The sequence below is a fragment of the Toxotes jaculatrix genome, chromosome 22 (genome assembly GCF_017976425.1).
Source record: "Toxotes jaculatrix isolate fToxJac2 chromosome 22, fToxJac2.pri, whole genome shotgun sequence".
NCBI classification, from domain to species: domain Eukaryota; kingdom Metazoa; phylum Chordata; class Actinopteri; family Toxotidae; genus Toxotes; species Toxotes jaculatrix.
This window is the reverse complement of record NC_054415.1, coordinates 13173018-13188879: the sequence shown is the minus strand read 5'-3', so window position 1 is coordinate 13188879 and position 15862 is coordinate 13173018. Positions and strand designations below refer to the sequence as shown.

At 42.4% G+C, this 15862-nt stretch overlaps 1 protein-coding gene across 1 annotated transcript in view; it reads left to right on the top strand.

Annotated features, from left to right (window-relative positions):
• Positions 1 to 15862, top strand: part of camk1da (calcium/calmodulin-dependent protein kinase 1Da) — a 43694-nt gene that overhangs the window by 7535 nt on the left and 20297 nt on the right. The window contains exon 2 of the mRNA XM_041029813.1: positions 13994 to 14125. Within this exon, the coding sequence (XP_040885747.1) occupies positions 13994 to 14125 (132 nt within the window). The remainder of the gene's footprint in view (positions 1 to 13993; positions 14126 to 15862) is intronic.

Genomic DNA, 15862 nt, shown 5'->3' with positions numbered 1-15862 from the left:
ATGAGATTCAGACTAATGGCCTGCTGTCAGATAACAGCCGTGTAGGTCCATGTTTGCTTGTATGTGTGTGTCTGTGTCTTGTGAGATGGACACAATCGTCTTTGTGATAGGAAATAATGATCACCACGTAGACATATGGTAAACATGGATAAGACCTTAGCTCCTGAACCAGTCTTTCTTGTCTGTCTGTCCTAGAACCAATAAAAGCAGTGCCAAAGCTAATTCAAAATGACCAGGTTCATTCCACAGTATTACCCAGGCGTCCAGCTATTCAGAGAAATGTTTTCAACATCATGTGGCACAAACTGAGAGTTAAATCATTCGTGTAACTCGTTGCGAAATTTGGATTGTCTTGCCACTTGAACATGTGCAGTTCCAACCAAATTTGATAATGAAGCAAAATAACAGCTCTGTTTCTGAAGCTCTTCCACCTATAGATTACTCTGCCCGCTGATCTGTGGGTTTGGATCGATCACGGTCAGTAATCACCCCATGATGAGGCAACAGATGGAGGTAGCTTGTGTGTATATGGATGATCACCCACCCATGGACACACATATTGGCTTTGGGGGGGGGGGTCTCTCTCTGCAAATCACAGACATATCTGCACTTAATGTAGGACTGTTTTTGACCCATGTTTGTGATGCAAACTCTTTGTAGCTTGTCCAAACTGAGCCAACTTTAGCTTCAGCAGTTAAAAGCCCTGCATGGCCAAGCCTGACCTGTAATTGTATTCATTTTCTATGGGATGTCAGTAGCAGTTCACTTCTTGAGGCAGTGTAGCTGATAGCATGACATGCATCAAAACACATTTGCTTGTTTTCTATGTAAAGTCCTGAACACCAGTGGCGTCTTCAGGAAGGTTAATTCTCCTGAAAAGCAGCAGTTTCATCACATCGCTCGCCTGCTGCACCCTGACTCCTTCCTCCGTCTCTGTCGTGTGTCCAATGTGTGCTGCCTGCCATCCACAGAAATAGCAGAGAGAAGGAGAGATGTGGTGGAGGAAGATGTGTAAAAAAGAGGTGCACGGCTTAGCAGGGACAACGAGCACTTGAAATCTTTGCTTCTTGTCTTCATTTAACATTTAGTTCACCACCATAACCTTTCTGTGTCTTTATCCTATAGCAATCAGATGGCTGCGATTAGTTGTAGTGTAACAACATGTACCCAAATAATATTTGGAAGGCATGCAGCAGGTTGCCGTGGTAACAGCTAGCTGTTGCCCATCAGATTGTGAATGATCACTGCCGTTAATGGCAGCAGTGCCGCAACATCTCCACTGTTGGCCAGCACACACTCTGCCTTCTGGACAGGTCATTTAGGGGAGAGCAGACACACACACACACACACACACAACACGCACGCACATGCATACACCCTCAACTACAACCCCTTAACATATTTATGTTTATCCATAACGATACTGCAAAATGACGCACGTACACTTTCTGTTCTGGCACTTCACAAGAGTGACACACACATGCACACGCACTCATCTGCACCTTGGAGGCTTTTTCTGTATTGTAGCAGACCTACTTTCATTGAGTCCCACTACTGTACTTAGATCAGTGCATGTGTGTGTGTGTGTGTGTGTCTGTGGCTGTTTATCTGGCTCAGCTTGGCCCAGTTACACTCAAGTCGTCCTTGAGCAGAACAGCAGAACACAATGCAACACATGCACGTCAGATACACACAAATCTTGAAGAGCCTAAGTTTTAAAATGTCTCAAACTCTGTAAGCACTTTTAAGGAGAGAGAGAGAGAGAGAGATGCTTTGTTACAGCTGAGGAGCTATTTGCATGAAAAAATGAAAAACATCCAGCTGCACGTGTTAAAAACCTTATTTTTCTGAGTAACATGCTTTCGTGATATTCAGTACATTGGATGTGCTGAATATTTCTGACACCTCTGACTAGATTTTGATGAAAAGCTCAACACTGTTTTAGCATTTTGGCACAAAGCTGGCCGGGCATGTAGCTGCTGGTGGGTGCCTTTCACTCTGTGTAACCTCAAGGCAAGGGGCAGCCTGAGCAACCTTCTGTTGACACAACTCCTTTGCTGTGTTTGTGTATGTTTATTTAACGTTTTTATGACGTAGCTGTGAGTAAATCAATTTGTAATCTATTGAACAAAATCAAGATAAAACTGACTGAATATCTTGTGCTGTTAACACACATGCTCCTGCGTGTGATGGCAGTATATTTGGTTAGCTGTGTATCTGGAAGAGATACAGCAGAGCTCCTGGGAAAATGAATGCATAGTTTCATCCGTAGAAAAAACAAATATGAGCGTGCATGTGTGTCAGTAATGGAAATTGTAGAGAGTTGCCAGGACTCTCTACAAATTCACCTCTAAGTATTTGCATTAGGCTTGTTTATACTGATATAACCAATACAATAGAGGCAGTTTTATCACAAATCTCTTTAGCAAACACGTAAGTCTCCATTGGTAAGGTGCTTTTTAATTACTCATTTCCATGTCTAACAACCAGACTGGAAACAAAGAACTACATATAATAGCTTGTTGTGGTGAAGCTGTAGAGCCATTCAGTAACACTCCCATTCATGTTCTCATTGAGCAGTCTCTGAAGGGTTTTTCTCCAAATAGAGCCTATTGTTACAGTCAATTATGTCTGCAAAACTGTCTGATGATTTTGAAGGTGATTTTATATGATATTGTAATTTCTTTTTTTAGTAGATCCTGGTGCTGAGTGTTCAGTCCTTGGAAAATATAAAATGAAGAAAATGCAAAAGGTTCAAGACGGCACCTTCATTACTTCAGATAAGTTTTTCTGTGCCAGCATATTTCCGAGAGCCGCTTTCCATTCAATTAATTACACTTCATTCAGAGACACATCAAGGAATTGACCATCTTTAACAAATGGTTACACTCTGTTGGTGGAAAACTCTGTGGAATCTGAGCGAACGATGAGGAGTCTGCTGGGTGAACTGATCTACCTTTAATAAACACATACAAGAACGATAACGAACTATAATGGCTGTTCTGTACACCAGCATGAGTATGATTAGTCGTTAGTAGTCAGCCTTGCAGTTGATGAATGTGACAGCAGATGCCAGTGAACTAATACAAGAGTGATTTCAGCTTCACTAATAGGATGCATATACATTTTGTACCCTTTTGTTTTGTACTGCAGGTATTCAGCATAGGTTATGCTCACTCTGCATTGGCCGACGGAGTACTCAGTGAAGTCGATATGTTGGCCTCCTGCCTCTGAGCCAGACTCCACTCTGTTAAGATAAAGGGAATGGAAACATAATGAAAGGGCTGTATCTTAGGCAAATATAGTGGTGTTTACTCACAGTGTGTGATACATGTAGTTGAAATCCCCAGTGACCCAAGAGGTAATATAAAGCAGCTATAGAGTCAGTTGTGTTTTGAGCCTGTTTGCTGCTTGCTTTTTTCAAATTAAAGCTCAGAATGTAAATATGTTTCTATAAGTTGTCTTTTTCCTCACGTGTCCCAGTCTCATAAGGATGGGTTGGACTAGAGTTATTATGAGGACGTACAGGGTGGCCTTAAACATATTAGGTCATGTCTTTTTATCTCCATCCTTTGAGAAATGCTGCCTTGCTCTTTGTCTACCCTCTTTCTGTCATTCCAAGTCTTTCACTGCCCCCCTCTGTGTCCCTCTGCATGCCTCTCTCTCTCAGCATGGCTCTTGTAATACTGACTGGGAGGCTCTGGTGCTGTGCTGGCAGTGTTTGTGTTACTGTCACTGTAGTCAGCCTTGCACCTTTTTGCCACATTTGATGTTATTGTGGGCCATCAGTTGCTTGTGCGTGCTTGTGTGTGTGTGTGTCTGTGTGCGGTGAGAAGAATCTCCAAGGTCAGAGGAGACAAACTGCTGAGTCACCTACTGCTCTCTCATCAAAACAGCTTTCTCTCTGTTGCTATTTGTTAAAGGAGGAGTAAATGATTCTGGAGAAAGACAGCTGATATTTGAACAGCAGCAAAACAAATGCACCCGTCCCTAAAGAGCTTCTTCAGAAGCTACACCCATCCCAAATTCATGGACGTGCATTTCCAAGGAAATAACACTAACAGTGGACTGAAAGAGAAATGCAGCTGAGTCCAGAGCGTCTTGTCTGGCATGGAGGTGGATACTCTTTCTGATAGCTGAAGCAAAACCCTGCCTGATCATCACACCCTCTCCTCCTTGTACCATGTGCCAGATTTCTTTCACTTCCACTGCCCCCTGTCCCCCCCATCTCACCTCTTCTTCTTTCTTTTGCCCTGTGCACGAGCAAGAAAAATATGTCCAAAAACACCAAATAACTTCTTTAAAGTATTCAGGTATGCCTACCCTACACATCTATCCAACCATCAACACCCAGGGCTTGTCTTGGCTTGCGTTTCTAAATGTGAGTTGAATTTTCAGTCTCATGTTTGTTCTGTTTTGGTTTCCACCAAATTCTAAGGCGCTGAAGGCTTCACTATCTTCTCTAGTTAGTCAGTAACTCTGTACGTTATATGGTGCTGGGCAGGTAGCACAGTGTGTGATTTTTAGAGCTTTTTCTCCTCTTTTTTTGCGTAACACGTTTGTCATTTTAGCCTTAAAACATACACTACACTCTCACAATATAATCTACCAGTACATTTATTAATGTGCAGTTCCCAAATTTTGCCTTTCAAACTGATCACACACACAAGGACATACACACTCACACAAAAGCACGCATCATGCACAAAATGGCCATGATCCATTGGATCACCCAGAGTCCGTGCACTTCCTCACACACAGGCTGAAGCTGTTTCCATGGTAATTAATGTAAACAGAAGGGAAGTCTCCCTTCATCCCAGCTGTGGTCAGGGCTGTTGCCATGGCAAATCCATACCTCAGTGGCTGTGTTTGTGTGTGCATGTGTGCATGTGTGTCTGTGTCTGTGTGATGTGAACGCACAAAGCAGACAGGAATCATCATCTTCCTCTCTTTCCTGTGCAGCCACTCCCTTCTCCCACTGAATTACACACACACACACACACGCAAACACACAGACACACATCAGATGCCACTCAAGCATTACTGGTATGAATGCTATAAAAACAATGTTCCCAGCATCTCTAAGAAATATTAGATGTAAGAAGGTAGATTGTATGTTTGTTTTAAACTTTATTCCGAAGTGGCTGGCACTCATGGTTTGCACCGCATTTACATTGTGAGATTTTAGATCTAAATGTCTTCTGCATATCTACGTTATTCCAACATTATACGTGCATGTGCATGTTAGCGTTGTTGTTGTGACCATTTGGCTTTGCTGACATTAACACTGAACTCAAAGCATGTCTCTAAGAACAGCTGCACAGAGCTGCCAGTATGACTGTGGACTCTTCATCTTGTCTCAGTGTTGTTTTAGGTGCTGATGTCAGCAAAAGCCAGATTGTCTGTGGATAATTGGCACCTGTGAATCGGTTACCTCACAGTTCAGGTCCAGGAAAAAAAGATAGTTTTGTCTGAAAGTTGTGTGTCCAGACAGGGATCTGTTTTTGTTGCGTCTCTGTTTTGATTCTCACTGTTTTATGGTTTTAAACCATGTTGCGTATCGCAGTTCTTGGGTTTATACACTTGAGATCTCACAATGTCTTTGACATACAGTACATCCAGTGCATTGATTCATCCATTTTGAATGTGTATTATCGGTGCATAGTGACCTGAAGTAATCTCACCCTGCATGCATTGGTTCATGTTAATGTTAATGTTTAATTTTGTCCTGCAGAGTTCTGCACGCGTGTCCCATCTGTTGTGGTACTGCTGGTGGAGTGGAGCCCACTTTTCACACCCATATGGACAGCGGGTTGGATTACACTGTCTTTGAGACCAAATCCTGTTTTGTGGATTTTTGACTTAATTGCAGGGAAGACTGTACAGGCATTTTCCTTCTGTGTTCTTTCTCTTTCTCTCTCTCTCTCTCTCTCTCTCTCTCTCTCTCTCTCTCTCTCTCTCTCTCTCTCTCTCTCTCTCTCTCTCTCTTTCCCCCGTCATCTTCTGCTTTCGGAGTCACAGTGAGAATACAGACTATAATTGGCACTTAATTGCTGCCGTGGCAACGGTGCTATTTAAGCCTACACACTGTGCAACAAAGGCATATAGCACGGTCACACTCAGGCAAAAAAGGAGGAAGGAAGAAACACATGGAAGGAGGCTCTTAGCTTCCTTTCCCTCATTTAAGTGTTTATGTTTTTACACATGGAGACCAGTTGGGGTAGTGAGGTTATGCTGTGTGTGCTTCTTATTTTTATGCTCCGTTGTGTGTAAATACCAGCTGTAATAAAACTCATATCCATCATTCTTTGCCTCTAGTCACCATAGTGATTCAGATCAGTAGTTTTCCACCTGTTGGTTTAGAACATACAACAGATGCTAAGATCATTTTAAAAGGTTTATTAGATGATGAAACTCCGTCAAGTTATTTCCCTTGTTGCTGATCCCTTGGTCTTGATTTAATTTCAATTTCATTAGATAAACCGGAAAAAATAAACGAGCAGTTAAGTTGCCTTGTGTGACTTTTCATTTTCAGTGTTGTATCTTATCTCGAGATGTTAGTTGCGCCTCTGTCTCTTATTTCCTGTCCCCTCTCTGCCGTCTGTAATAAAGACATAAAAATGTCCCTAAAAAGAGGAAATATCAACAAAGTACTGTAGCTGCAATTTTAACTGACTTATTAGTGGAAAATTGTTCTGTTTGCATCTTTTGGGAGATTCCTGTTTGAAACTGTTTGGTGCTCAGTGAGAACTTGTTTTCCTGTGACTCTTGATGATACTTTTGTTGTTGTTTGAGCCTGAGGAGCAACTTGATGAAGCAGGAAGAAGACCACAGTAAAATTTTAATGAAATTAGTCACTATCACTATAATCACTACTACATTCCCCTTAAAGGAAAACATATTGTGTGCGCTGCCCATTATGTTATGATGACACTGTATTGAGCAAGGTGACTGCTGACTATATTTAGTTTTAGCAAAACTGAAAGTTAGCACACACGTGATGTTGTTTTGACAGTAGGTCAGAGTTGAACCAGGAAGTTTGGCTGAAACTTCTGCCACTCATGTTTGTTGCTGCGTTGGATCTATTTTTAGTAGCTGTTATCGGCGCTGATGTTGACCTTTATGTAGATCAGGCATCATATACAATGTGACTGATGCCACAGTAAATACAGTTTCTTTGAACTTATCACTGTCACGATGTGCTCCAGTTCCCCGCAGCTCCCTGTATCCAGCCTCTACTCACCCACCAGATGTTCTCAGACTTTCCTCCTTGTGTGGATGGGTGATACCTCTCTGTAACACCCATCCACACACCTGTTCTCAGGTCCCCAATCATCCCAGTAAAGCAGTCACCTGAAATCTCCCCACAGCCCTACACTCCTTGGTATTTGTCCCTTTGTCAGCAGATTGCTTTGTCTATCTAAAGGAGTGCAGGAGACAGGAGATGGATTTATTAGTATCTTAGCTTTTGAATTCCTGCTAAAATCACATATCTGCTGTCACAAAACTACTGTAGATGACTGTTTGCTATCAGACTACAAACAAACACAACAAGAAATGACTCCAGATGCAAGGGATTATGGGTGTAGGATGTTGGATTACTAAAACTCTTATTTAATGAACTTGTTAGTCTTTCAGTTGTGAGACTAAATGAACCCAATACTATACGATAACTGCAGTAAAGTGGACAACAAAAGCTGCGATCACACCCTCTGCTCACGCCTTCCTCCCCCTCTCCCTCCTGGTTCGGCGAGCTGAGCGTGGCACAGACAGTGTTGAGGTCATGCGTTGGATTCCCAGTGCACCAAAACCGCTCGGCCTGCTGGGTAGTGGAATATGCCTCCGATGAAATGTTTCTGTCTGAGAGCCAAGTGGCGCGTACCCAGAAGTGAAGCAGGACTTGTGCCAGACCTTTTTCCACCGAAGCACACCACCTACCTGCATTTCATCTCTTTCTCTCTATTTATCAGTATCCTTCTTTCCTCCAGATCTGCTGCACATACACCCTCCTATTATTTCACTCTTATTCTTTCTTCCCTTCTTTCCATTTTCGATGGCAATGACACGCAGTTCAGGCAGATTGCTTTGTATTCACACCACATGAAAATAATGGTGCATGTGTGTATGTATGTGGTCTGCTGAGTGATGACGTTAGCTCAGTGCTGTACATTTGTCCTTGTCCATGGCACATAACAGAAGGCTTCATAATGACAGACGTTATGTGGCCGTCTGCTGTGTGTGTGTGTGTGTGTGTGTGTGTGCTTACTGGCTACCGCTACCGCTGCTGCTTTGATTAAACTGCTTATTATTGATCGGGGCAGGAACACACCTACAGAGCTGACATTATCTGTGCGTGTGTGTGTGTGTGTGTGTGTGTGAGCACACTTGTAGCACTTTTTATCATTTAGCTCCCTTTGTCATCCATTAAATCAGTGTATTTTGAGGCTCCACTTGATTTAATTTTAATAAACAGCTATTCATACCCAGTTGCATTTAGACTTCAAACTCAAATTACCACAAGGAAAATAACTTGTGAAACTGATGTGAAATTCTACAGATAAAAGCTTCTTACAGCGACAGGAGCAGGGAAGAAAACCTTTGGAAAGCTTCGGACATTGCCAAGAAGCTGATGAAATTGGAGTACTGTTGTGCAACCAGTGAATAAGAGGGAGTTAACAAAGGGCTCCAGATTAGTGCAGGGAGGAGGTTGCTCCTGATCTCGTGAGAGATGTGTTAACGTTTCTCACTAAATGAATTAGAGCAATTACTGGAAGCCATTAGAGCCATTTCAGAGCCTCAATTTATGGCAGTTACACTGTACTGGGCCATTTCCTGATCCAACAGAAGGACCTTGATGGATGGTGTACAGAAAAGTACTTAAAAGGATATACTTATTACATAAATAGTAACCACATTTATTGAGGCAATGAAATGAGGACATTTCTGTAAATAATTAAATACAAGAATTGTACTTATGGAGTGGAATTTGATGGTGGGTTAAGTGTCTTGTGCCTTCAGAGAACAGTATTTTGCATCGTGAAATGCAGTTAATAAACACAGTCGAAGTACTGAAAGGCGGGAAAGCCTGGGGTTACTGCAGCGCAGGAGGGTGTGGCAGGGTCTGAAAAACACAGGAGAGTTAGTAATATGGAAAAGTCAGGCAGAGAATGAATGAACGCATGAATGAACAGTGACAGTTATTGTTCTTGTAGCTGCAACTACATGTGTGTAATCCAATTGACTTCGAGTTCAATATTTGTTTTGGTCCATTGAGAACACCAGTGACTGCACAGTGTGACAGCAGCAGGCACAAAAGACCTGCGGTAGCGCTCCTTCACATACTGCAGATGGAGCAGCCTGTCACTGAGGGGCTGCTCCGAGCGCTCGTTGTTTCACGTGGGGGGATGGGAGGTGTTGGTTATGACTGCCGGTTTGGCCATTATTCATGTTTCTCAGGACAGACCTCGCCTGTCTAGATTTTTATATCATCTTTGAAGGTAGATGTTGTTAAAGAAAAAAAAAGGACCAACAGCATAAACAGTGGACATGGTGATGGACAGTACCCTGCTTTTTCAGCCATGCCAGCATCATAAGTCAAGAGATGGCAGGAAGTTTTACACTATCATGGTCCCCAGAGGATGACACATACTTACTTTGGTGATCCCCTCACTTTTTCCTCTGTCACCACGATTAGTAGAATATACTATCTCACCAACTACTGGAGGAATAGACTGTAAAATTTGGTTCTTGCATTCATGCCCCTCTCAGGATAAATTGTTATCCCTTTGGTGATCCTTTATCTTTTCCTGTAGCACCATCATCAGGTCAGTTTGTCTAGTCTTGTGGTTTAGTCTTGCTGCTGCGTTGTATTCAGGTCCGTTTTCCTGCTACGACCTCTTAGCCTCCTCTGTAATGGATTTCGCTGTGTTTGATTGTTTCATGGTGGCCCTAAGAAAGAAGCTCTTGCTCTCTGACACAGAAGCGTTGAGGCCAAAACCGTTTAACGTTTAACACTGCTGTGTGAGATTGCCGAAACATTTTCCACTAGACGCTGCTGCTGCAGCTGGACATAGTGCCAGGTCATTTACATAAAACATACACAAGATGAAATGTGTGATCTGTGTTTAGAGGTGTTGCCTCTGTTCCAGGTGGATTTTTGCTTTCAGTGAAACAGAAGAATCTGACTGAACAACTTTTCAGGATGAATGTATTTTCAGCTTGACATTGAGAAGCACTGATGGCTGCTTTCAGCCTCCACGTTAAATGTGTCACTGTCACCTTGTCAGCCTATTCTAGTCCCTCTGTTTCTATCTCTGTCTTATACCGTGCGTGTGTGTGTGTGTGTGTGTGTGTGTGTGTGTGTGTGTGTGTGTGTGTGTGTGTGTGTGTGTGTGTGTGTGTGTGTGTGTGTGTGTGTGTGTGTTTGTATCCAAGTATGTGTGTGTGTTACAGATTTTTTTGGGATATGTGTGCTTGATGAAGAAACACACGTATACACACAGCCAATACATTTCCTGTTCGGTGCACTGATGGAGGCAGTGGAGCTCGACTGACATAGTTACACAGGTTCGTGCTGGAGAAAATACAATCATTGTTGCCGTGGGTAACGGCAAGCGGGGACTGCCAGCTAGTCAATCCCCGACACGCACACACACACACACACAGCCTAGTGTGTGAACTCAGCTGACAGATGTTATACAAGCTCCCTTCCTCCAGTCAAATTAAACACATAGGTCCTTTACCTCGTGTGTGTATGTGTGAGTGTATTTGTGTTGCAGGCAAACCTCCCCCTTTTACACATAGGCATTCGATCCATTTTTAATATAAAATGTTGACTGTAATTCATAATGCATTACCTCTTTATTATTTTACACATCCAGTTCAAATCCTGGATCAACTAACAAAATGTCAATACAGAGCACCTTGGCTGGGAAGAGGACACGCCCCATACGAACACACATTTGTATTCAGCGCAGAGTGTGTGTGACCACGATTGAGAGCTTACATGCATTTACATCCCTGTTGGGCTTTTTTCCTCAGTGGATGCTCATTCATGTATGTTCCAGTCTCTGTCTCTGTCTCTGTCTCTCTCTCCCTGAGAGAAATGAATGAAAAGCTCCAAGTGTGTGTGTGTGTGCGTGCATTTCTGCGCATGTGTGAGTGAAGCAACAATACAAACAGCACAGCTCTGACGTCATCAGAACCACAGCCATTATCAGTTCAAACAGGTGTCTGTGTGTGTGTGTGTGCGTGTGTGTGTGTGTGAGGCAGCTGAATTGATCTGATTGGTTGCCGGAGTGTCCACTTTGATCACTAGGGGCAACCAGCAGTATGATCACTTGTCACTGTAAAAGATGTGTGGCACAAGGGGTGAGAGACCAACAGGGAATGACAGAGGGAGGAAGGAAGGGGAAGAGGAGGTGAAGGTGAGAAGAGAACGAGATTCTTGCTGAGAGGCGTGAGAAAAGCACAAAGAGCAAGCACTGCAGGAGAGGAGGAGACGATTTTGTGTGTGCGTGCGTGTGTGCGCACCACTGTGACGGTGCGCTGGTGTTTTTAAGACGAGTCGGCCTCGTGGCAGATGGGTGGCTTGTCAAATGTGCTTCGGTCTAAAGGGCTCAAGGGCTTTTTTTCCACACCAGCACACACGCACGCACACACACATACTGATGCGACACAGAGCTCATTCACAACATCCACCTTCCCCTTGAATGAGGAGCGTAAAAACACACTCGCATCACAAATGCACACACCAAAATGCACACCAGCGAAACAATGAATGAATGAAAACCTCAGCAAAGAGAGAAGAAGGGGGGGAGGTGTGATGAAGGTGTGATCTGTATTAAAAAGCAACCTGGTATGAAATTCATTTTCCAAGCAGGCAGCTGTGTAAGATGGAAAGATGGAAATTATTCCATCTGTGCTCCTTGAAACCTCACTGATGTAAATATAAGGCCTTGGCAGAGCAAGGTTAATAGAGTCATTGTAAATCATAGTTGCACTATTCATTAATGCTTTCTTTCTTTCTTTCTTTCTTTTTCTTACTCACACTCGTGTAGTGGAGTTTTAGATCCTTTGCCATGAACCTGACTGCTCTTCCCAGCTTTCTTTCTTTTTATAATAGCTGTAGTAACACTCTTACCTGTAAAGAACTTCTGGAAACCAGGTTCACACAACAGAAACTAGATTAACAAGGCAAAGTCTTCAAACCGTGCTAGCAGCTCTGTGAGGCTTCATACAGTGGTATTTTTAGTTAGTTAACCCTAACCCTGAGATTAGCGTGCTACCATGGTTACAATGACAGACAAATTAAAATTCTGACCTAATGATGGCATTTTATTGAAGGTTAAAGAATCAGCAGATTTATTCCAGTTCATCCTGAGAGGAACATGAATGTCTTTATCAAATTCCATGACATGACATTAAGTTTTAGCTCCAAAGCACTATTGTTGTCAAGTACAATCTTGTACAGTTGATAGCATGGCCAAATTACTATGTGGAGCGTGAAAGGGGTGGCTCATAGTGACAAACCCCCACAGCATTATTATCACACTCTGTTTCCCTTATGAAGAGATTTAAATGATGATACTCACTCAGCCAGGCCTTTCTACAGCTTTAGAGCCCTGGATACACAGTCTCAGCCCCCTTTAGTTCAAAGCCTGCACTCCAGAACAGAATGAAAGACCTCTGGCTTTTAGTCCCATATGAGACAAGCTCACATGGGACTAAAAAGTCAGAAATACAGCAAAGAGCCACACCTTGAAGTGCCTTAAAAGCATTTTAAATTTAATACCATTCTGCAGTTAGCGCGTCTTTGAACATTATAAATTTGGATTAGTGTCAGCTGCAGGTAGCCTGAATGTTGGACAGGAAGAGATAAAAGAAAACAAGGAGGGGAGCCCAACAGAGAGAAGAGATAAGGACAAAGAGATGTTTACTCTAATGTGACATCGGTGAAGCTGAAGGCAGATCGACACAGGAGTCAGCGCACAGCTCAGGCAGATTAACTCGCAATAGGCTCATCTTCATTCATCACCCTGCTTGTCTTTATGACGCACACACGTACACAAACACACACACACACACTAATACAAGATCTGAAAGACTCGACTGAATTTAAATTTCCAATTATTTGCCTAATATTGATGCAGTGATTGCTATTGAGGATTATCAGGTTTTATGATGCGAGAAACAAAGATGTGAAATCATATTCAACCGTTGCAGGTGTTCTAAGTGAATAAATAAAAAAATTGCTTAAGTTCTAATGTTACACTCGGCAGATTCAATCACATTACCACTGTGGTGTAATTTTCTGCATATTAAGATCATCAGATACTGACTGCACCTGTTGTAAATGGAATCTAAATGGCAAAATTCCTGAATTCACACAGTGTTAAATCTGGAGTTACACTGACTGTTTTTCCTTTTATTTGCTTTGTTTAGTTTATCAGTGCCAAAGGCACCAAGGAAAATCTGAATCTCCATTTTCTAAAGAGAATTGCAGTGCAGTTTGTTAGAGGTGGGATGTAATTGACCGGCTGCAGGAAATAACCAAAAGAATCTCTGTTTTGATTATGGTCAACTGAGTTAAGCTGTAGTGTAAGTACAGGTGCTGTTACTGAACTGAAGGGGCAAGTTTAGTGTGAAACTAACTTGTTATATCATAACACCTAATGGTGACTTCACACTCAGACATTCAGCTGGTGTGCAGCAAGCAGCAGATTCTGATTCAGGTGTTGCTAAATGCTGATTAGTGTACAGAAATGTGTGGCGACTTTTTCTAACTGAGCCCCACTCTCATTGAACCAGTGAGCATTCTCTTCAGGGTGTTCAGTACAGCTTCCCTCAACAGATGACAAAATCCAGTTTGTCTCTCACCACTGTGAAAAATGACTCTATGTTAAAAACCAGTAGGACACCAGAGCATGGAAGTTCATGTTAGCCAATAAACGAGCTGCTGGTGACTCGTGACTTTTTGTTTTTGTGTTCACAGAGGAGCGTTTTCAGAGGTGGTCCTGGCCCAGGAGAAGCTGACGGGCCGGATGTTTGCGGTGAAGTGCATCCCTAAAAAGGCCCTGAAGGGGAAGGAGAGCAGCATCGAGAATGAGATCGCTGTGCTGAGGAAGTGAGTGCTGTGACACAAACACACATGCATACACACAAATGCACATAAGCCTCCTAATTCCTGGTTACCGGGGCAACTGTGCATCTCCTCTCTCTTCCACGCATCACGACCCCCCTCCCCTCCCCAGGTCACGATCCACAGCCCACCTACCACACATATACACATCACGACTGAAACTTCTGTCTGTGTAACAGACCACAAAACAACTGCACAATATTAACAACAAGAATCAGGGTTGAATACTGTCTTCTCTGCTTGTGTTTAAAGAAAATGAAAAGAAAAATGGAGAAGTATTGACCTAGAATGGCTGAACTCATATGAAGAGACATAAATTCTGACTGATGTCATTGATTTTGAAAGATTTGACAACATCTTATTGTAAAAAGACACACTCCCAGCTCCTTCAGCTCAGTTCAGCTCAGCACTGAAATACACTCATTACAACAGAAACTGTAAAACAGGGAAGAAACATGTCTATTTAAATATTCAGTCATGTCGCCATGTTATAGATTTGTGCCAGCTGTCGACCACCAGTGCTCATGTGCTGGTTGGAAGTCACAGAAACTTCTTCTGCAGGTGAGCAGATTTTAATTGGAATGAATGAGCGACCTTGTTTGGATGCATCATGCCGTGTATAACACAGATCCACGGGAATAATTAGTCAGCGCAAACAGCTAGTTAACATGCGAGGGGAATAAAGTGCACCTGATTCACAGAAAACCTTCAAAAGAAAAAAAAACAATTACTTTGTCTTTGTGTCTCACTCACACACAAGTGTGTAACCACACAATTACACAGAACTGTCGAGCCTCTGTTTGCTGTGGCAATACAGATGTATTATGCTATTAAATACAATAAATTTGCAAATTTGGCTGTACTGTGCAACATTAGAGAAAATGAGAATTGCCTCCAGTAATGAGGGAGAGATAGAGACATTCATGTAGATGAATGAGTGTCATTATTGTAAACAAATGAGAGAATCACAGAGCAGACTGGCAGTCTCTGTCAGCCTGTGCAGTGTGAGACACCAGGTCAGCTTTGGAGGAGAATCTGCTGGATTACTTTACAGCACAAAACAGGAAAATGTTGCTGTTACTCAGTTCGATTTGATTCAGTTTGATTGGATTCTTTATGATTCAGTTACATTGGATAAACACCAATGCTGCGTTTCTCAGAATTTGTCCAGGGAACTCTTTTTTTTTTTTTTTGTTGTTTCTTTGAATATAAAATGGCATAAATTGCAGATTAAAGGCTCAGTTAACTGCTGTCAGCTCCATGGCAGGGACAGACTGAATAAAGCAGAATCCACACTCTTTTCAGTCGACTTCTATGGTCTCACTTCTCGTAGTCAGAGATAATATCTCTTCAACAAACGCAGTGTGGAGTCTTTTTTCAGTCTTTTTTAAATCCTTCTCTTAGATTGAATCTGTAGATTTGCTGTGAGATAGTCAGTTAACCATCCAGGGTCATAACAGTCCAGTAGACTGTGGCTCTGCTGAGACTGTAATTATTCCCATCCCAGTTAAAAAGACTGTCATGAGTCAAGGCATGTAGGTGATAGCCAGCTATCAACTACATTATTTCTCAACTTAAAATAACCCGTTTGTGCATGTTGTAATAACTCGATTTCCACAAAGCAGACGTTTCACACGACAGCACAGTTGTGCGAAACATTATTTTTTAAGAAACAGAACTAAAGCTTTCAGAAATTCTGGTGGAGAAGAAATCATTAAAAAA